The 23,083-nt window shown below is 44.5% G+C and overlaps 1 protein-coding gene across 1 annotated transcript in view; it reads right to left on the bottom strand.

Moving 5' to 3' along the window:
• Window positions 1–4,301: 4,301 nt before the first annotated feature.
• The window catches only part of LOC111963067 (mitotic deacetylase-associated SANT domain protein), a 24,112-nt gene continuing 5,330 nt past the window's right edge, over window positions 4,302–23,083 (bottom strand). Inside the window, exons 2-11 of the mRNA XM_070443303.1 lie at window positions 20,120–20,507; window positions 19,501–19,567; window positions 17,452–17,594; window positions 17,116–17,219; window positions 14,149–14,224; window positions 13,113–13,201; window positions 11,129–11,272; window positions 9,595–9,729; window positions 8,653–8,846; window positions 4,302–5,968 (exon numbers count right to left, since the gene is read on the bottom strand). Coding sequence (XP_070299404.1) covers window positions 5,719–5,968; window positions 8,653–8,846; window positions 9,595–9,729; window positions 11,129–11,272; window positions 13,113–13,201; window positions 14,149–14,224; window positions 17,116–17,219; window positions 17,452–17,594; window positions 19,501–19,567; window positions 20,120–20,507 — 1,590 coding nt within the window. The 3' untranslated portion in view covers window positions 4,302–5,718. The remainder of the gene's footprint in view (window positions 5,969–8,652; window positions 8,847–9,594; window positions 9,730–11,128; window positions 11,273–13,112; window positions 13,202–14,148; window positions 14,225–17,115; window positions 17,220–17,451; window positions 17,595–19,500; window positions 19,568–20,119; window positions 20,508–23,083) is intronic.

Here is a 23,083-nt window from a genome sequence, read left to right as displayed (position 1 = left end):
TTACAGTGAATTAGTGCCACTACAGTGCAATAGAGAAATAGTGTTCCCTTTACCAGTCGCATAAGAGATAGTGGTGCCATTACAGTGCAATAGAGAATAGGTGCCATTAAGTGGAAATAGGGTGCCTTCAGTTGCAATAGAGAATAGTGTCCCATTACAGTGCAATAGAGAATAGGGTGCCATTACAGTGCAATAGAGAATAGGGTGCCATTACAGTGCAATAGAGAATAGGGTGCCATTACAGTCCAATAGGGTGCCATTACAGGGCAATAGAGAATAGGGTGCCATTACACTACTCAATAAATGAATGTTAACAAATGAAATCCAATTTTTTATTGGTTGTGTACACAGATTTGCAGATGTTATCGCAGCTGCAGTGAAATGCTTGTGTTTCTTGCTCCAACAGCAATAATACCTAGCAATCACATAATCCAAAAAGTAAAAAGAAAGAAATTAAGAAATATCAGAAGGAGCAATGTCGGAGTCTCGAGTAGGTGCACCATTTCAGGTCGTCAGTGATGTGCACGCCTTGGAACTTGAAGCTTTTGACCCTCTCCAATGCGGCCCGTCGATGTGGATGGGGGCGTGCTCTCTCTGATGTCTCCTGTAGTCCACGATCATGTCCTTCATTTAGTTGACCTTGAGGTTATTTTCCTGGCACCACTCTGCCAGGGCTCTCACCTCCTCCCTGTAGGCTGTCTCGTCGTTGTTGGTAATCAGGCCTACCACTGTTGTGTCATCAGMAAACTTGATGATTGAGTTGGAGACTTTGTGGCCACGCAGTCATGGATGAACAGGGAGTACAGGAGGGGGCTGAGCACTACCTTCACAACGTGGGGCCCAGGACCCAGTGCACAGGGAGAGGTTCAGACCCAGGGTCCTGAGCTTAGTGATGAGCTTGGAGGGCCCTGAGCTTAGTGATGAACTTGGAGAGCCCTGAGCTTAGTGATGAACTTGGAGGGCCCTGAGCTTAGTGATGAACTTGGAGGGCCCTGAGCTTAGTGATGAACTTGGAGGGCCCTATGGTGTTAAAGGCTGAGCTACACATGGCTCTGATCTCTGATTGTTCCCAGATGCTGTCACAGCTTACAAGATAAAGCAACGTTTCATGTTGAAGAATCCTCTTCAGTTCAAACCCCACTTCTCCTAACCCGTCTTTCCTCCCTTCTTCCCTATATTCCTACCTCTTTCAATACACCCCTCCCTCCTCCCTCTCTTCTCCCAGGCTTTGGACCCCTTAAATACAGTGTGTGTGTGAGCATAGAAATAGAATGGGGAAGTCTGTTCTATTCATTCCATTTCTATGGAGGAGACATCTGAGCCTCATACAGTTCTTGTTTTGACTGTGAATATTGTCTGTCATCCTGAGCCAACTCTGTTCTAGTAGCCTACTGCAGCTCTGTCCAGCACTACTGATCAAGCTAGTCCAACACTTTCCCTGTAGAGAGAAACAACAGAAGGGGGAGAGAGAAAATGACAGAGTGAAAGGACAAACAAAAGAGCCAAACAAAGATTTAAGAGGAACACGTGCAGAAAAAACATTCTAAAATTGAATAAATCAATCCAAAAACATACTACCAAACAGCCACAAGCTCCATCCAAACCAACATCTAACCACCAGTTTGGATGTTCCACCAAAACAGCCACATCTGACCAATGACTCACGACACGGCAACATGAGTTTGATATGAGAAGCAGCAGATGTCTAACTTACTTAATGACTCTTACATTACAAAGAGTAAATCCAGTATTGTACATAGTATAACATTATTCTAGCTCAATCTGGAATAAAGCTATTTATATAGGCCAGAAAAAAATACAAGAAAAGTCAAATGAACATACAATTTGAAACAATGATGCCCTCTTATGCTTGAGATATGTAAAGGCATGTAAGATTCCTACTACAATACTGCCCCGTAGTGGATCTTAGTAAAATAACAGCTACAGTAGGGTGAAGTTGCCCCTAGATGCTGATCTTGGGTCAGTTTAGCATTTCCCGCACTAATGGTTGGGGTTAAGATTGGCGGAGGTGAAGCTGATCCTAGATCTGCACCTAGAGAAAACTTTACCCTGGAGCCAGGCACACACTGAATGAAACAGTGACTACCTGGACTTAGTCTAATAACCTGGACCAATAACATGTCAGCTTATAGATACTAGCACGTTTTGTAAAGGACCAAAACACTTATTTCATGAGTATTGTAACATTTTAATAAACAGTGCTTTCCCCATTTTTTATTACAAAAACACACAGGTAGTAAAAATCTAATTTAACCAAATAAGTTACATTGTAGTAAAAAGCACTTGAGATTCCATTCCATTTTACATCATTAGTGTGAAATGAACCCCATAGGAAAATAGCATACAAATTATGCATTCATAGAGTTGAATTCATAGATATTCTTAATGTAAATAAAATGTAAAGTGTTTTATTCCCTTAACTAATTGAATGAAAGTGAATAAGGCTTCCAGCTTCTTGGCATTCGTGGCATGCCCTCCCTCAATTTCCTCCTTAATTCTGTTTTACAGTATTAAAATTACATTTCAAAACAAACAATTCCCCATGGCAATCTTGTTGGGAGTAAAATAATCATTTAAAAAAGGGTAAGGAGAGATAAATTGAGATAACAAAAGTGAACAGTCAGAATAATACCTCTTCTCTCAACTGGCTAAATTATATTTCATGATATTTGACTAGAAAAAGCAAATTTGCAAGCGGCATTCTACACACTCACAAACACTCCAGAATGCATACACATCACACACTCACAAACACTCCAGAATACATACACATCACACACTTCACAATAACCACTCCAGAATGCATACACACCACACACCTCACAAACACTCCAGAATACATACACACCACACACTCACAACACTCCAGAATGCATACCACACCACACACTCACAAACAACTCCAGAATGCACACACCATCACACACTCACAAACACTCCAGAATGCATACACACCACACACTCACAAAACACTCCAGATGCATACACACCACACACTCACAAACACTCCAGAATGCATACACATCACACACTCACAAACCACTCTAGAATGCATACACACCACACACTCACAAACACTCCAGAATATATACACATCACACACTCACAAACACTCCAGAATATATACACCTCACACACTCACAAACACTCCAGAATGCATACACATCACACACTCACAAACACTCCAGAATGCATACACATCACACACTCACAAACACTCCAGAAGAGGCTGGTGGGAGGAGCTATAGGAGTATGGGCTGTTTGTAATGTCTGGAATGGAATCAGTGGAATGGAGTCAAACACGTTGTTTCTGGTGGTGGCAGGTAGCCTAGACGATAAGAGCATTGGGCCGGTAACCAAAAGGTTGTTGGTTGGAATTCCCGAGCTGACTAGGCGAAAAATATGTCGATGTGTCCTTGAGCAAGGCACTTAACCCTAATTGCTCCTGTAAGTTGCTCTGGATAAAAGTGTCTGCTAAATGACTCAAATGTAAATGTTTGATACTGTTCCATGTATTCCATTACAATGAGCCCGTCCTCCTATAGCCCTCCCCGCCAGCCTCCTCTGACACACACACAGTGCATAGTACCCAGGTAGGTTTAACTGGGTCCAGTAATTGGAGCTGTTCCTCTCTGCTCCCCACTGTGGCTGACTGCTTAAGGAGAAGAATCTTCAGCCTGCTCGTTTGTTGCCTTGGCGACAGATAGAGTCTGGTCTGGCGCTTGGCAGAGGCAATAGAGATAGAGATATGGAGCTTGGCAGAACAAKATATGTCGACAATAAGATAGTCAGATAGATAGAGACATCCTTTTCGAAGAGTCCAGACAATATAAATAGAGTGGACATACCCATTCAAGTCAACATCATCATCATGTTTTCCTCACTCTTTCCTCCTGCCGTAATGATGTGGTTAGTGCTATCCCGGAATCCTTGGGATGTCCGTACCCTAAACCCAACCCAAACTCTGACCTTAACCCCTACCGTTACCTTACCTAAACCGTTTTACATTTGGGTGACATCTGGATACAAGAAATAAGGGGGAGGGGGTGTTGTCATCAGGGATCACGTGGTTGTTCTATCTACTGCACGTTTACAATTCTGTTTCACATCTCTTCTCTACTCAGACTGTCTTTAGATGTAATTCTAAAACCTCACAGTTCAAAACAGACAGCGAAAGCAATGTCTTAAATAACCCGAAACTACAGTCAAATGAGAAAGAGATCTCCAAAGCAACCTGCCGCAAAAACAACCCAAAATCACAATAATACAAGAGACAACAGTGACATTATTAATAACAATATTATTAACAAAAAACAACATTAACAATTTGATATAATAAGCAAAAAAGCAACAGTAATTCGTTGAATATAAAAATAACCTTGGTAAAATTGATTGTCGTTCATCCAAAGATAAAAAGCGTTAAAAACATCCAAGGCATCGACAGTGAGGAGAAACACCACATGCTGACTATAAACAAAGTGATCAGGGTAGGGATTCACACAACTAAAACCCAAAAGAACAGCATTTGAAACGAAGACGAAACCAGTGAACTGAGGACCGACGCATCTGTGCAAGGCAGCCTTGAGTGAGTGAAAAAGTCCCAAACAGGAAAAACGCTGAAACTCACACAACGATGTGTGTTCTGTTCCATAAACTGTTCCTTCCTTCACATGTAGGTAAGCCTCCACACAGGCAGTGTTACGAGAGACGGAAGAAGTGAGACATCCCACTTTTTCTGGTTCATGTACAGTCAATGATCAGACCCAGCTACTAATGCATTGGTGCCTATGGGAGAGCCACCCCCTTAAGCACTGACCATTTTTTTCAATGGTAAACTGCCTGAGTGGGAAATCTTCATTTATCCACCATCTTTGGTGTTACCACCACATCAGTCTATCTGGGCTTTTCATGACCTGGAAGTCCTTTCAACTTCAATATTGCATGGTCCCAATCACTCATATGGTGTCCTTCTATTCATAATAACATATCAAACTGGGGAGCAGAGAGTAGAGAAAGCAGTGGCCAAGCCAGGTTGCATTGTGGTTCATGTAGTCTTGCATTGCCAGGCATCACAAACTATTCTAGTTTTTAAAGGCTGGGCTGGGGGCGTGGCTATATAGTTCCCACCTGATGAGTCTGTGTGCTGTGTTGTGATTGGCTGAAAGTGCTGACAGGAAGAGGAAGAAGCCAGGGGTGGATGGCAGACAGGAGAAAGAAAAGTATTGGTGTTAGAGAGAGAGATGGCATGGCTTTCTTTCCTGCCCTACTGTGTGCCTGAGAGAGTTAACCCCTGAACACTTCACAAGCAGGTTAAAGGGAAGAGAGAGACAACGCGTGAGAGAACTTGTCCCTGAAAGAGTCAAGATAGGAGATCCTGTTCCATGAAACAATAAAAAAGCAGTTGGTTTATAAAGACAGTTTTTTTCCCAGAGAAATGCTGCTAAATCAGGCGTAACAAGAGGGCGTAAAATGTCCCTTGAGCTCTAGGAGCCGTAGCTGAACACTCGAGTGCACTAGGGTTCTGAGGCCTCAGAGTTCTGCTCTGTTCTGTTTGTTACCCCTCACCCTGACAGTGGAGAGGGCTGTCTGTCTGTCTGTCAGTGTGTCTGTCTGTCTGTCTTAGCCAGATAGATTGAGTGTGCACTTTCCATAATGGCAAAGACAGGTGGGGTGGGCTCGTTTTCTATCTCTATGGTCTTAGTGCCAGTCCTCATCTTCCTCTTCATCATCATTTTCCTCAGATGAGTCATCATTTGTGCTGTCTCCTCCGGCTGTGTTCCCCTCCCGTTCCCCGTTCTGCCGCGCGGCCAGTAACGCTGCAGCCTCTGCCGCCGCCTGGGCCGCCGCCTTCTCCTCCGCCTCCTTCTGCCTCAGCGCTGCGGCCTTCTTCTCCTGCTCCGCGTGGCTCTTCATGTGGGCACTGCGGCTCTTCACCTTGTAGAAGATCCTAAGGGGAGAAGGAGGAGGAGGAGAGGCACAGAGGTTAGAGGTCAGAGAGAAGACTGGGTTGGCTTCATTGTAAGCTTTCGTATCTGTAGACAAGCACTGTATGGTGTTGGTTTATGGTTTGGTGTAAAAAAAAAAATAGGTCCGCACTTCAAWTCGAGGAGTGTAGACTTTGTCTTTGCACAATCACTGTACTGTGTGTGAACCTTGAATCTGAAGGAAGGAGAACTGATGAAGTCCAGATGCCAGAAACATTTGTCCAGGTGTAAATGAAATATCAGTTTCCCTCACTTCATAATCTAGGTTCACAAACCACACAGTGCTTGTGCAGAAGAGAAGGTCCACTCTCGTGGTTGTTCTACTGTGAATCTAGAATTGTATGAAGTGCAACACCATGATAAGGCAGAATAATGCAGAGTAGTCTACAGTATATGGGCCAATGAGGACCCGGATAATGGGCGTGTTGATAATTAGTACACAGTCAGTCGCTGGGCAGAGCTGCATAGACTGGGGGCATGGCATGCCATATCACTGCTGTGTTTCAGTTGCTAGGAGACAGTTGATAATAACAGGACTGCGGTTGCTAAGGGTGAGCTCTTCTATCAAAATTGGCCAAATCTGCTTTATTCCTTCCTGCTCAAACAACCACCAAGGTGCACTTCTCACTGTGTTATACACGCGCATGCACACACACAAACACACTCACCCACGCACACACAGTGCTCGGAGTGCTTCTCAAATCAGTGTTTTTACAACCAACAACATCTCCAAGATTCCAACCAACCAGTAGAAGACAGTTATCCTGCAGATGTTGTCGATATCTCAGCACCCTTTGATCAAGGGTTCTTCTCCAATATACAGTACACATCACTACTACCAGTCCATACAATTCACTCTCAGAGTGGACAACTTCTAATTGCAAAACAGCAGGTTGGTATTTATTGTCATGAGTCTTGCCCTGGAGGCAGCTCTGCAGAGAGGTCACTAGTTGGCACAGACACAATGTCATAAAATCTGATTTTAAACCTAACCTTTACCCTAAACTTAACCTCACTGCTAACCCTAATGCCTAAGCCTAACCTCAAATTAAGACCAAAAAGCTATTTTTGTCATGATTTTTTAAAATATATAGCCAATTTGGACTTTGCAGCTGGCCCATCAAGCGGAAATCGCTCAGTTCTGCCTCAAGGGCAAAATTCATGGTAATAAACGTCAACCTGCCGCAAAATATAGACAGATGTTTTACACTTTGCAATCAATCAATTGGAATAGCTTTATCCAAATCTTGGATCTCAAGACTATGTTTCTTTTATATGCCATTTAGCATTTACTCCATGCTCTACCAACTGAGCTTCCATGTACCTTCAACCAGAAACCAACTGAGCTTCCATGTACCTTTAACCAGAAACCAACTGAGCTTCCATGTACCTTTAACCAGAAACCAACTGAGCTTCCATGTAGCTTTACCAGAAACCAACTGAGCTTCCATGTAGCTTTAACCAGAAACCAACTGAGCTTTCATGTACCTTTAACCAGAAACCAACTGAGCTTCCAAGTACCTTTAACCAGAAACCAACTGAGCTTCCAAGTACCTTTATAACCAGAAACCACTGAGCTTCATTGTACCTTTAACCAGAAACCAACTGAGTTCATGTAATACCTTTAAACCAAAACCAACCTGAGCTTCCAGTAGCTTTACCAGAACAACTGGCTTCAGTACTTCCTTTAACCAGAAACCAACGCGCTTCCATGATACTTTAAACGCAGAAACCAACTGAGCTCTAGTTACCTTTACCAGAAACCAACGAGCTTCCATGTACCTTCTAACCAGAAACCAACTGAGCTTTCAGTACCTTTAACCAGAACCAACTGAAGCTTCAAGTACCTTTAACCAGAAACCAACTGAGCTTCCCATGTACCTTTAACCAGAAACCAACTGAGCTTCCATGTACCTTTTAACCAGAAACCAAACTGAGCTTCAAGTACCTTTACAGAAAACCAACTGAGCTTCATACCTTAACCAGAACCACTGAGCTTCCATGTACCTTTAACCAGAAACCAACTGAGCTTCCAAGTACCTTTAACCAGAACAAACTGAGCTTCCATGTACCTTTAACCAGAAACCAACTGAGCTTCCATGTACCTTTAACCAGAAACCAACTGAGCTTCCAAGTACTTTACAGAAACCAACTGAGCTTCCAAGTACCTTTAACCAGAAACCAACTGAGCTTCCAGTACCTTTAACCAGAAACCAACTGAGCTTCCAAGTACCTTTAACCAGAAACCAACTGAGCTTCCAAGTACCTTTAACCAGAAACCAACTGAGCTTCCAAGTATCTTTAGTCAGAACACAACTGGGCTTCCAAGTACCTTTAACAGAAACCAACTGAGCTTCCAAGTACCTTTAACCAGAAAACCAATGAGCTTCCAAGTACTTTAACCAGAAACCAACTGAGCTTCCATGTACCTTTAACCAGAAACTAACTGAGCTTCCAAGTACCTTTACCAGAAACTAACTGAGCTTCCAAGTACCTTTACCAGAAACCAACTGAGCTTCCAAGTACAGTACCTTTAGCCATAGAACCACATAGAGAGTTGGGCCATCTTTGACAGTTGATGGCATCATGTTGCTCTGCCTATACCCATCTAAGACCTTCTAATCTAAGACATGTCTCAGACACTTACCTGCCACACTTCTTGCAAGGGAACTCTCCCTCTGGTCCGGCGGGGCCCTTGGTCCCTGATATGGTCCCGGTCTTGGGAGGCGGCCGTGGTTTCGAGGGGGCGCTGGGAGGGCGCTGAGGGGGGTGACTGACCCGGGAAGACATCTGGTCTCTCCTCATATCCTCCTGTGTCTTCAGCACCAGGACCGCTCCAGCCTGCACACACATTTACATACTTAATTTGCCTACATTATTTAAGCATTCAAAAGATCATAGATGCAAGGTCACAGGCATGCATACAAAACGCACCTTCTCCTCCACATTGCCAAGCTGCGCATGACAGCTGATCACTGTCAGAGTAGTATCTTGCCAACTGCTTTGCACACACACACCTCTGGTCAGCACACACACTCACACACCTCCCAGCTAGAGCCAAACTAACCTGAACATTGCGTACCTGGTTAGTACAAAATACACTTAATATAATAAGGCTTGTTTTTGACACCTTTTTACATCAGACCATACAAAACATAACAAAGCTCAATGTTTCACCAAAGCTCAAGAGGCCACCTTTTAAAACCATAGCTTTCTACCAGGGCACCCAACTAACTGCAGAAAATGGGGAATGGGGTCAGTTTTATGAGTCATCGTTTGCTGACAGAGTCAAATYACGCAACATGGGGAGAGAGGAAGCCAGCCAAGTCAGCTGTTCAGTGTTTAGCCACTAGAGGGCAACAGACTTAACAACGCTGCAGCTTGGTTTCCCTATCCACTATCCTACTGTGAACTCAGTCAAGGCAAGTTCAAAAGTGCAAATGTTGTTTACTGCATGGGGGCATCAGTGTTGATAACACAAGAATAAACATAACACATACATCCATGAAAATGCTCATTCATCTTCTAGTCAGCGTCTCCTCCGTTCCAACACAGACACACACACTGTCCCCCTGAATCTCCCACTCACGTTCTCTGTGGCCTGTAACGTCTGTGTCATCCTGCTTGGACTGGAGCCCCGCTGCTTCCTGTCAAATGACCCCTCCCAGTTCCTGTTGTCTTCCTCTTCCTTCCGAGATTCTAATCTCTGAGAGCTCTGAGAGCTCTGAGAGAGAGAGAGAGAGAGAGAGAGAGAGAGAGAGAGAGAGAGAGAGAGAGAGAGGGAGAAAGAAAGATAAGCAATGTTCCCTAGGGACTGCCGTGCAGAAGAAATATCAGCCCGCGCAGAGAAGCACGATATTGAACTTTACTGAACTTTCTAGAGTTTCCCCGTCAGTTAACACTATAAATGTTTCCCTTTACTGTTGGAATTGTGATAGAATCAACACAATATTAGCCACTTTCAATGGAACATACCGAAACAAAACGAACTATAAAATACTTTAGTATGCAAAACTAACTATGCAAAAGATTTTGTTGTAGGCAGAACGCATCGGAGTCGGATTCTATTGACAGGCACAAGTCAGGCTAGTACTCTACACAGACCGGTGTGCCATAACCGATCAGAGCTGMAGTAGGCCTATATKCAAATAGACCATTGCCATATATGAATCTGTGCCATTCACTTTGATCTGGACTGTGTTTACAGCATGAGCGGTCGTCAGTAGATGTGCTTGTTTTGAGATCAAAGAGAAAGCTACATGTAGCAACATGTGCACATTTGTTCATCTGTTCATATCCTTTGCTAGTTAGTGAATTATTAGCCCAGTTATAGATCATTTGTAGTCAGCAATGGGGGAGTGATTGCTTCCTACAAGAGCACAAAACGTGTACATTTCTACCCATCTTAGAAAAGTGAGTCAGTTATAGTTTTTTTTGTGTCTTGAAGGGGCAGTGTTGCATTTTTGAGACAGGCTTGAATRAGCTAAGTAGCCAATAGGCAGAGGGTAATATAATTTGTCTGATTCTCTGTAATAATGTATGGGAATAATAATGCATTTTATTTTGTAAAGTGGTTTCTGGCATCAAACAACACAACAACATTTTCAGTCACCTCCTTGTCTGAAGGACAAGTAGATAAACAGGTTAATGTAAAGCCCTGCATGTTTTTTTCTAAAGTCTCATGGACTGTAGGTCTACATTGAACACCACACATTGGCTGCTACTGTAGGCTAAATGATAGAACAGCTATTTCCATGTTAAAATGCTATGGCATGCATTTTCTCCATTGTTTTTGATGGTAGGCCACACTGGTAGGCCTACATTATGATAAAATAGCCACAGTAGCCCACATGGCCACGTTTAAAACTGTAACTTAAAGCGGGTACAGCCTCAGTGTTCACATTAAACACGCGCCGGAAGTTGTACAGAATTTTCAAGTTTGCGCTCAGCAGACCTGAATTTTTTGGGAGGGAACATTGAAGACAATAATAATTGTACAAAGATTGCTTATGTAGTGTTGTATCTGTTGGTAAAAGGATGGATTGTTTATAGAATCTGTAAATGCTTATGTACTGCTTGTGAATGTGTTATAACATCCTTTTGTAAGTAGTCAATCAACTCACCTTGTGGTCCAGCTCCTCCTCAGTGTTCCTGCTCTCAGGTGGATCCATGTCTCCGTAGATCAGAGCTCCGTTCCGACCCGTCTTCACCTGCCTCTTATAGCTGTAGTAGAACTCCACACACTGAGCCACCGTCTTAGTGCTTACCTGAACCACCAGACACACACACATCAACAGACACTTCATATCTAGGTCTAGTACATGTTTTAACATACTGTACTGTGTTTTCCTGCTTATAGAGTCTCAAAACTCTTTTTGAGTGGTCCACCATGTGGCTTTTAAATCTCTATTTTGTATTGTCAACTAATGTATCTGTAACGTCTGCTTCCAACTCACAGTCTCAAACACATAGATCCCCTGAACGCAGCTCACTCTCCAAATCCCAATCACCTGAATTCTGATCACCTGTTCACACACCTGTATGTCATTATCACACACTATTTAGTTCAGTTCTTTCACCCCATCACTGTGAGCTATTGTTTGTTTTGTGACACACGTCTTTCGGAGTGCTGGGTTTCCCGTGATTATTCCTCCTGTGTATGATAGTTTTTGCCTGCCTCACTAACGACGCCTTTTGCCTATTCCCTGCCTGTACTTTAGCCTATCGGATTTCCTGTTATCTATCTATCTGCCTGATCTCCCAGACAATGTTACTAGCCTTTTCCCTGCCTGTACTGTTTCCCTTTTGGACCCCCTTTGTATGACCTTCTGCCTGCCCCTGGACCCAGCTACGTGCCTCCTCCTGTGTATGACCTTCTGCCTGCCCCTGGACCCAGCTACGTGCCTCCTCCTGTGTTTGACCTTCTGCCTGCCCCTGGACCCAGCTACGTGCCTCCTCCTGTGGTCCTTTGCAATAAACACCTGCTGTGCCCTGCGCATGAAACCAGCTCTGTCTCCCCTCATGTTCATTACAGTATCATTGTGGAGTGACACTTTAATACATGTTTCTGACTCTGACTCAAACTTTATAGCAGAAGAGTTAACCTCAGATGAAGGGAAACAACATCAACTATATCTCAACTCGATCCACTCACTTGATTCAATTGCACTTAAGATTATTTTATTTTTTAAAGAAACCTTTCATCATATTACAGTAATCACGTAGTAATTCTGAATGGGAACAGATTTATCAAAACCCTCAGTTGACTTGTGTATTCTCATTGTCACTCTTGCAGCCCATACCATCACACCTCCTCCTCCATGCTTCACGGTGGGAACCACACAAGCAGAGATCATCCGTTCACATACTCTGCGTCTCACAAAGACACAATGGTTGGAACCAAAAATCTCAAATTTGGACTCATCAGACCAAAGGACAGATTTCCACTGGTTTAATGTCCATTGCTTGTGTTTCTTGGCCCAAGCAAGTCTCTTCTTCTTCTTGATGTCCTTTAGTAGTGGTTTCTTTGCAGCAATTCGACCATGAAGGCCTGATTCATGCAGTCTCCTCTGAACAGTTGATGTTGAGATGTGTCTGTTACTTGAACTCTGTTAAGCATTTATTTGGGCTGCAATTTCTGAGGCTGGTAACTCTAACGAATTTATCCTCTGCAGCAGAGGTAACTCTGTTCTTGCCATAATATGGACTTGGTCTTTACCAAATAGGGCTATCTTCTCTATACCACCCCTACCTTGTCACAACACAACTGATTGGCTCAAACAAATTCAATTAACATTCAACAAGGCACACCTGTTAATTGAAATGCATTCCAGGTGACTACCTCATGAAGCTGGTTGAGAGAATGCCAAGAGTGTGCAAAGCTGTCATCAAGGCCAACGGTGGCAACTTTGAATAATCTCATATATCAAATATATTTTGATTTTTTAAACACTTTTTGGTTACTACATGATTCTATATCTGTATTTTTAATCGTTGTAAATGTCTTCACTATTATTCTACAATGTAGAAAATATAAAAAATTAAAACCCTGGAATGAGTAGGTGTGTCCAAACGTTTGACTGGTACTGTACATGGACTGGTACATACCAGTTTCTGGACCATGAAGAAGTCTTTTTTATAGGCAGCGATTCCTTTGTTAAAGCAACTTCTCTCTACTGGGGTCCAGCTGTCTGACCCTGAGAGAGAGAGAGAGAGAGAGAGAGAGAGAAAACGAGAGAGAAAGAAAGAGAGAGAAAACAGAAAAAAGAGTGGTGGGGAATTAGACGGACAGACATTGACTGGTGACTGTGACTGTCTGCTTCTGTATGCACAGGGTGGACACACACACACACACACACGACTGGTTGGACAAACAATGGTTCTCTGTCCTCTGCTTGGGATTAACCAAACGCCACAAACCCAATACCCCCCTCCACCCCCTCCTCTCCCACTCTACCTCTCACTCCGCTCCCATCACCCCCAGCGACACTCTCAATCCTCCACAGTTTCCCTTCCACAGCCAATCCCCCCTCTCTCCACGGACCCACAGCCCTCCACCCACTCCATCCCCCACCAGCTAGCACCTCCCCTCCCTTCAGCTGCCATTGTTTAAGGCTGAGGGGGGCTCTGGAGCCCATCCCTGTTACTAGAGGGGAGGAGAAAAGGACTCATACAAGTATTCAGACAGCACAGGCATGCCTGCAGGAATGCACTTTGACATAATCCAGTGAAGTTTGATTATTCTAATTTTGTAAAAGTACCCACAGAGATTTCTGCACCGAGGCTTGTCTGCAGGAAGAGTAGACAACCCACAGAGAGTTCTGCACCGAGGCTTGTCTGCAGGAAGAGTAGACTACCCACAGAGTGACTTAGAAACAAAGTAAGAGAGTGCCAGAGGAGAGAGCAGCGCAGTAACCATAGACATAATACTGTACAGATATAAAGTGTTATATGTAGGGTTGTAGAATTTCTGTAACTTTTCAAAAAATTCCCAGGTTTTCCATAAATCCTAGTCAGAGGTTTAGGGATTTTCTGCTTTTTCCCTCCTGATTCCTGGAATTTTACAACCAGGATTTCTGCAAAACCTGTGACTTTCAGAAAAGTGATCAGTATTTTGCAACCCTAGTTCTCTGTCTTGACCAACCGGAGTAGTGGTAGTATCCTAGACGGTGGTTCCTTGGGAAGATGGGGGTTTTCAATAGCAGGAGGACCAACGCTTCCTGAAAACCAAGAAGAACAAATCAACCATTTACAAATTCACTCTGAAAAGTAATACATGAAAAATGTCCTGTTTGTTTATTTTTTGCAACAGCTTATGAGTCTCTGAGCAATACTTCAAATCAAGGTTTACTTGGCTGGAGCGCACACAGGACACTGATCAGAGTTCTACTGGATATTGAGAGGCTGATCTGTCCCTAATAATGAGGGGGTGAACTGGGAGATATACTGTAAGAGAGCAACATGCCTCCTGCTGCTGCAGAGACAGAGAGAGCACTTCACACACTGACAGCCACCCTCTGTCTCCTTGACAACAACATGGCCAAATGCTGCAAGCTGGGGCCACTAGTATAGGCCGTCTTCCTCTATCTTTCTCTCTATCTCACCCCCTCTAGCTCACTGTCTCTCTATCTCTCTCATTGAACACATTGCTGTGTTTCTGCCCAAGGCCCCATGCATGACCTTTACTCCAGTGTGTCAGCATGTGTGTGTCTATCAGTGTATGTGTGTGTGTAAGTGTTTTCTACATTGGGAAGATGGAGCACTGAGCATATCTGATAACAAAACAACCCCTAGATTCAAGGAGAACATGGCTACTAGCAGGAATAGTGAACTCACTAGCCACTGTGCTGCACCACATCTGTTACATGTTATATACACAGTAGTTCACTTTGCTGAGTGACAACACAAACAATTCCTCCACCCCTAATACCCTTACCATATCATACACCCTAATACCCTTACCATACCATATCATACCATACACCCTAATACCTTTACCATATCATACCATACACCCTAATACCTTTACCATATCATACACCCTAATACCCTTACCATACCATACCATACAGCCTAATACTTTACATAATCATAACACCCCTAATACCCTTACCATACCATACACCCTAATACCCTTACCAACACATACACCCTAATACCTTACCATATCATACACCCTAATACCCTTACCATACCTCCTAATACCTTACATCTCATACACCCTAATACCCTTACCATACCCTACACCCTAATACCCTTACCATACCATACCATATCACCCTAATACCTTACCATATCATACACCCTAATACCCTTACCATACCATACCCTAATACCCTTACCATATCATACACCCTAATACCCTTACCATATATATACCCTAATACCCTTTACCATATCATACACCCTAATAACCTTACCATACCATACCACCCTAATACCTTACCATACCATACACCCTAATACCCTTACCATATCATACACCCTATACCCTTACCATATCATAACCCTAATACCCTTACCATATCATACACCCTAATACCCTTACATACATACCCTAATACCCTTACCATATTACATCACCCTAAAACCCTTACCATTCAATACACCCTAATACCCTTACCATATCCATACACCCCTGATACCCTTACCATACATCACCCTAATACCCTTACCATACCATACCATACACCTAATACCCTTACCATATCATACACCCTAATACCCTTACCATACCATACAACCCTAATACCCTTACCATACCATACACCTAATACCCTTACCATATCATACACCCTAATACCCTTACCATACATACACCCTAATACCCTTACCATATCATACACCCTAATACCCTTACCATATCATACACCCTAATACCTTACCATACCATACACCCTAATACCCTTACCATACCATACACCCTAATACCTTACCTATCATACACCCTATACCCTTACCATACCATACCATACACCTAATACCCTTACATATCATACACCCTAATACCCTTACCATAACCATACACCCTAATACCCCTTCATCCCATACACCTTACCATATCATATCACATACCCTAATACCCTTACCATATCATACACCTAATACCTACATACATACCCTAATACCTTACCATACCATACACCTAATACCTTACCATACCATACACCCTAATCCTTACCATACCATACACCCTGATACCCTTACCATACATACACCCTGATACCCTTACCATACCATACACCCTAATACCCTTACCAAACCATAACACCCTAATCCTTACCATACCATACACCCTAATACCCTTACCATATCACCCTAATACCCTTACCATATCATACACCCTAAACCTTACCATACCATACCCCTAATACCCTTACCAATACCATACACCCTAATACCCTTACCATACCATACACCCTGATACCCTTACCATACCATACACCCTGATACCCTTACCAACCATACACCTAATACCTTACCAAACCATACCCCTAATACCTTACCTACCATACACCCTAATACCCTTACCATACACCCTAATACCCTTACCATACCATAACCCCTAATACCCTTACCATACCATACACCCTGATACCCTTACCATACCATACACCCTAATACCCCTTACATATCATACACCTGATTACCCTTACCATCCCATACACCCTATATACCCTTACCATATCATACACCCTAAATACCCTTACCATACCATACACCCTGATACCTTCTTACCACTATACAATACCCTACCACACCACCTAATACCCTACATGTATACATTGACCCTACTACATACACCTAATACCGCTTACATATATACATAATACCTAACCTACAGATACCTTCCATAGCATACATACCATACACCCTAATAGCCTTACCATACATACCATACACCCTAATACCCTTACCATAGCATACACCATTTGTGTTTGCTGGTGGTAGAGAGTACTGACAGTGTTGACAATCTGTCAACACCTAAACACTCTTTTTCATTTTCAGTTTCAAACCATTTTGCTACAGTGTGCCCTAATGAATGCGACCCAGCTCTCACCCCTCCCTGTCATCCCTCTTCAGTCATCATGACTCATCATGCATTGCTCACCATGATGTCACCCTTGCACTCGTACAGGCAGTGCAGAGCCAGCTCCTGATTGGTCCCTCCGCCGTGCAGAGCGCTTGAGCACGCCAGGTTCATGAGGTCATCGACTGAAGAGAGAGAGAGGGTGGGGGGAAGGGGGAGAGAGGGGGGAGAGAGAAAGAGAGATTGTGATTGAGATACTGTATGATCAGCAAATGTTTTCCACTGGGTTCTTCAAATCACTACTGAATGCTTGATTTACTGACTCATTTCTATTGGATAATACCAACCTGGTTAATGACAGTATTATGACAGTATTAATGGTGGGCGAGTTAGCTGATACTTTTGTTAGTGTATTACCTCTCTCCTGGTCTCCAGGTTTAGCCTCCAGGTCGTGGAGAGGAGCCCAGACCAGCTCAGCCTTGGGATGGTCTTGTTGGGCCGCTGAACGCTGCCTCAGCTCTGGTACCTCTGCCTGGTACCTCACACCGATGTTTATACGCCTGAGATGACAGAATGTATAGTCAGTGGTGAGTTGGAGAGACGGGAGACACTTTCAGAAATGCGCATGGTATGCAGTCTCTCTGTCCTGCTATAGCATAGCCTCCATTATTACAATTCTAGATCATATTGTTGTGATTGACAGGGAAGGTTTCGTAACTTAGGTACATTTTCTATTTAAAGAAAAATCATGTGAATAAGTGTTCTTATACAGACATGTGGTTAACTAGTGGAATGTTTACATATCTCGCATTACTCTTCTCATATGTATATACTGTATCCTTCACTATCTATTCTATACTATCATTGCATCTTAGCCGCTCTGTCACTGCTCATCCATGTATTTTATACTTATATATTCTCATCCCATTCCTTTACTAGATTGTGTGTATTAGGTTTTGTTGTGGAATTGTGAGATATTACCTGTTAGATATTGCTGCACTGTCAGATCTAGAAGCATAAACATTTCGCTACACTCACAATAACATCTGCTAACCATGTGTATGTGACCAATAACATTTGATTTGAATTGATTTGGTCGGCTGGTTTACAGAAATAAGCCACAGCTAATAATTTAATAAACTGTCTGCTGCACTGAAACAACCGGACGGTGATAAAGCAGTAAGTCGATCAGGTTACCCCCAGGATACCCCTCCAATGATAGCTAATGGCAGCTTCGAAAACAGTCTGGAACGCAGACACTATTCGGCCTTCTCCCTCCCTGTGTACTAATTGCACCCGGCTGCAGCCTGCTAGCTCAGTTCAGGTCCCCTCCCAGAATGAGCTAGCTGGAGTGTGTTCAGCAGGGCACAACGTTGTAGAACGTTCAGATAAAAAATATATTAGGCCTCTGTGGTAAAACAAACAAGCATCTGGGGATGTAGAATAAAGAATCACTTCAGCTCTATTTCTATCAGCAACGTTCACAAAGTTTGCCTCCTAAACTGACCCTGCAGTAATCTGATCTGGCTCACGACTACATGTACTTTTCCAATAAGAAACAATTGTGTTTGTTTCCCCGTTGCAAAACGTTTTGCTACATTGTACACTAATCAAAAGGCCCCTGATGTAAGCTGATCTTGCTTAGGGGGTTGAGGGGGGGGGTGTTTAAGGAGGAAGCAGAGGAGGCTGGCTGCTCTAGACTCAGCTGAAAGACCTGATTTATCACCACTGGAGATAACCCCTGCCTGGCCTGCCCGGCCGCCCTGATTACTAGCCAGCTGCTACCAGTCAGAGAGAGGAAGAAAGGGAAGACAATCCACAATGCACCCTGTTTTTCTCTCACCAAGCAATCACCACTCCCCCACCTCCCACACACACACACACACACACACTCCTCTGTCTTTGTGAATAAAATCAGGACCGTGATACAGGCTAACTGGGTCAGATCCAAAGCACCCAATCTATCCTTTCATAACTAACACAAAAACAGTCCTCCTCTACTGCAGCACATATCAATAGGCTCAGCACCATCACTGAGAAAGACACAGTGTACCATTTGACTAGTTGTTTGGCCTTGGATGAATATCTTCTCTGACTCTAACTTTGATTTAAGAGTACTTTGATTTAAGAGTACTTTGATTTAAAAGTACTTTGATTTAAGAGTACTTTGATTTTAAAGTACTTTGATTTCAGACTATTTTGATTTAAAAATACTTTAGCCTCTCAGGCTCGAATCTTAAACTTGAGATCCATACACGTAACTGATAATGCGATGAAAGGAGTATGGAGGGTGGTGTGTGTGTGTGTGTGTGTGTGTGTGATGGTCGCGTCGTGTGTGTGTGGTGTGTGTGTGTGTGGTGTGTGTGTGTGTGTGTGTGTTGTGTGTGTGTGGTGTGGTGTGTGTGTGTGTGTGTGTTGGTGTGTGTGGTGGTGTGTGTGTGTGTGAGTGTGTGTGGTTGTACTCACGGTTCTATGCTGACTGGAGTGGCCTCACCGCTCGCCGAGAGCAGTGGTGGGGTTATGTCAACGCTGTCTGAAAAACACAACAACAACAAATTGTCTGTTAAATGTACTATTCTTATCTCTTTTAACCTTCTTACAACAGAAAATATTTAGTATAGCAGATTTTGAGGAAGTGAGCTTACTTCATGCGTATTACTCAAGAAACGTTTATATGAGGGAATAAAGTTATGGTCCAACTCACACAGCTACAGTTCATTCTGATGACAGCTTGTTTAAATCCTAATGGCCGGTTTCACGTTCCCAGATTAAGTTTACCCCTGGACTAAAAAGAATGCTCAATAGAGAATCTTAGCTTTATCTGGATCTGGGGAAACCAGTGCTAAGGCATCTGCAAACTCCAGTAGCACTCAGGTAAGCTATGTTTGAACTACAACCCCCAGAAGCACCCAGCTAGGTAGAGTATGTTTGGACTACAACCCCAGTAGGACACAGGTTGAGCAGGTTTGGACTAAAACCCCCAAAATAAACAGTTTAAGTAGGTTTGGACGACAACCCCCAGAAGCACAGGGGGTTGAGTAGGTTTGGACTACAACCCCAGTAGGCCCCAGATAGTGGTACTCACTGGATCGCAGCAGGCTGCGAGTGGCTGATTTGGGCGTGATGGGTGGAGGCAGACCCTGGTTGGAGGCAGACCCTGGCTGGAGGCAGACCCTGGGTGGAGGCAGACCCTGGCTGGATGCAGCAGAGGAGAGGAAGGTAGAAAAGTAGAGACCTGATCCCTCTCTCACCGGGCTGAGGATGGGCGGGGGGGTGTAGGGTGGCATGGTCAGGGGGTTGTCTATAAGCCGGACAGGGGAGCGGAGATGGCTCTGGTAGGGAGTGATGCAGGAGTAGACAGGAGGGGCGATGAAGGTGCCAGGCTTGGGAGGGGGGATGAAGAGGGGTTCGGGCCGGGGACGGCGTTTGGGCTTCTTGCCGTCGTTGTCGTTCCCTCCCTCGATTCCGCTGTTCTAAAGAAGGAGGTAGAACATCAGTATAAACACAGAAATACATGACTACTACTGTCCACCCTGTCCTCCTGTCCACCCTGTCCCCATGTCCACCATGTACCCATGTCCACCCTGTCCCCATGTCCACCCTGTCCTCATGTCCACCCTGTCCCCAAAATGCACCCTCATGTCCACCTGTCCCCGATCGTCCACCTCCACATGTCACCCTTTTCCATGTCCTCCTGTCCCACCATGTACCCTGTCACCCTGTCTTCTGTCCACCATGTACCCTGTCCCCATGTCCACCCTGTCCACTATGTCCTTCCTGTTCCACCCTGTTCCTCCTGTCCACCATGTACCCTGTCCCCATGTCCACCCTGTCCACTATGTCCTGCTGTCACACCTGTCCTTCCTTCCAACCAGGTGTACCCCTGTCCCCATGTCCCTCCTGTCCTACCTCCTGTCCACCCTGTCCCCTGTCCCCATGTACCCTGTCCACTCTGTCCCGGCTGCTCCAACCCATGTCCCCTGTCCACCCTGTCTTCCTGTCCACCATGTCCCCTGTCCACCCTTCCCCCATGGCCACCCTGTCCACTATGTCTTCCCTGTCCACCCTGTTCCCCTGTCCACCATGTCCACCCTGTCCCCATGTCCACCCTGTCCACTATGTTTCCCTGTTCCACCCTGTTCCCTGTCCACCATGTCCACCCTGTCCCCATGTCCACCCTGTCCACTATGTTTCCCTGTCCACCATGTCCACCCTGTCCACCATGTCCACCCTGTCCACTATGTCTCCCTGTACACCCTGTTCCCCTGTCCACACCCCTATACACCAGTTAGTATGAATGTTTACATCAATGTTTACAGCCTGCAGTCTAAGTGAGTTGTTCATCTGGTCAGACACTAGAGAGGATACATTCTACATCAGGGGTCTCCAGCAGGTCGATCGCAGCCCACCGATGAGTGGCTCGCCAAACAATTCTCAAAGTACATGCAATTTTCACGTGTTCTACCGCAAACTGTCATAAACAGATCTCACAAGTAACAGACACCACAAGCTCCCAGCTACTATCTAATCAAAGCAACACTGACATTTTCCCACCCCTGGTTAGCCACTATTGGCTTAAAAAGCCAAACCAAACACAATATCTACCAATTAATTTCCAGCAGTATTGCCCGTCTGTCTGTCTGTGTGGTGGGCTCGTTTGTCTATCACTGTGTGTAGCCAGTTGATGTGATAACCGACTTGTGGGTTGACAGAAAAACTTTCCCCAAAACCTGCTCAATTAAATGTTAACTGTATAGTAGGCTTACCTGGCAGAAGTATACTATGAGAAAGTATATCATTTGTATATATTATTTATTATTTGCAAACTTTGCCACGAAATGAGCAGCAGCAGTACAGAACCATCGCTAGACCAGCACATAACAACGGCACTTTCCTCACTAAAGGGGAATTAAAGGAGAAATGTGGAATATTTGTTCATTTTCTATTTTGTACATTATCCCCCTACACATAACATGTCCAGTACACCCCCACCCTGGTTATTGTACAGTACAGTACAGTAGTAGACTATACCTCCATCTATAGTGTGGATAACCCCTGCTAATCTCCTTGACCTGATCTGTGGCAGCAGGGAGGGAGGGGGAGGGGCAGGGGGAGAGAGAACATGGGGAACGGGGAGAGTGGCTGCAGGATGGGGGGGGGTCTAGAGCATGGGTGGCAGATATGTAGGATTGTAATAGATTATATGGAAACACGAGGTGTGAACCAACCTACTTATGGTACCTAGAGGAGACGTTACTAATTGTAGTGGGAGGGCCACTCAGCACCCTAACCCGTGTCCCTGAGCCTCCCGTCCTGACCAGAGAGTTCCCGAAGAGATCCGCCCCTGCCGGATTACCTGCAAAGCGCCCACTCTCTACACCTGTTTCCACCCATGTCTCTCTCTCCCCCCTGCCCTCAGTTGCTGCAACCACCCCTAGCCCCTCCCGACCGGCCCCCCACGTGCTTCTCGACACGAAGTTCATCCATCTATTGAGTCAGCGACGTCCTGTGAGGCAGTGAGAGGTTATTCCACACTAATGAGATGACGGTCTCTGTTTTGCCGAAGCCTATCTACCGATGCTACTGTGAGCTGTTACGAGTAGCTCCTATCCCCGTCTGGTGGGGTTTAGTAGCATGTGACACTGTTGTAGGGGTTATTAGGAGAGGGGTCGTGGCCTCCGTACAGGGAGACTAGACACCTGTACAAAAAAGGATAGAAAATGAATGCCCAAAATGGATTCACATCACATTTTGTTGCTCTTTAATTCCCTCCTTTAGGAATGGCAAACCAGGGGAGTGCCGTTCCGTTATTTGGGCTGGCCAAGCGTGTGGCCCCTTGATCCTTCTAGGCGCCTAGTTGCGTTGTCTACTGCCTCTGCCCTTCCTCAGTGCTGTTTCGTTTGGTGGCCAACATGTTGCTTGCAAATAATTAAGTGCTCCAGGGAATATATAACAAATGACCTGGTGACGTCTTCGAGATGCGTGTGCCTGACGAAGATCGATAGACATATTACTATCATCATCAATGAGTCTGACTGGAGAGGCATAC

The sequence above is a fragment of the Salvelinus sp. IW2-2015 genome, linkage group LG4q.2, assembly GCF_002910315.2.
Source record: "Salvelinus sp. IW2-2015 linkage group LG4q.2, ASM291031v2, whole genome shotgun sequence".
NCBI classification, from domain to species: Eukaryota; Metazoa; Chordata; class Actinopteri; order Salmoniformes; family Salmonidae; genus Salvelinus; species Salvelinus sp. IW2-2015.
The sequence above is the reverse complement of the archived record's forward strand: the minus strand, read 5'-3'. Positions and strand labels throughout refer to the sequence as shown.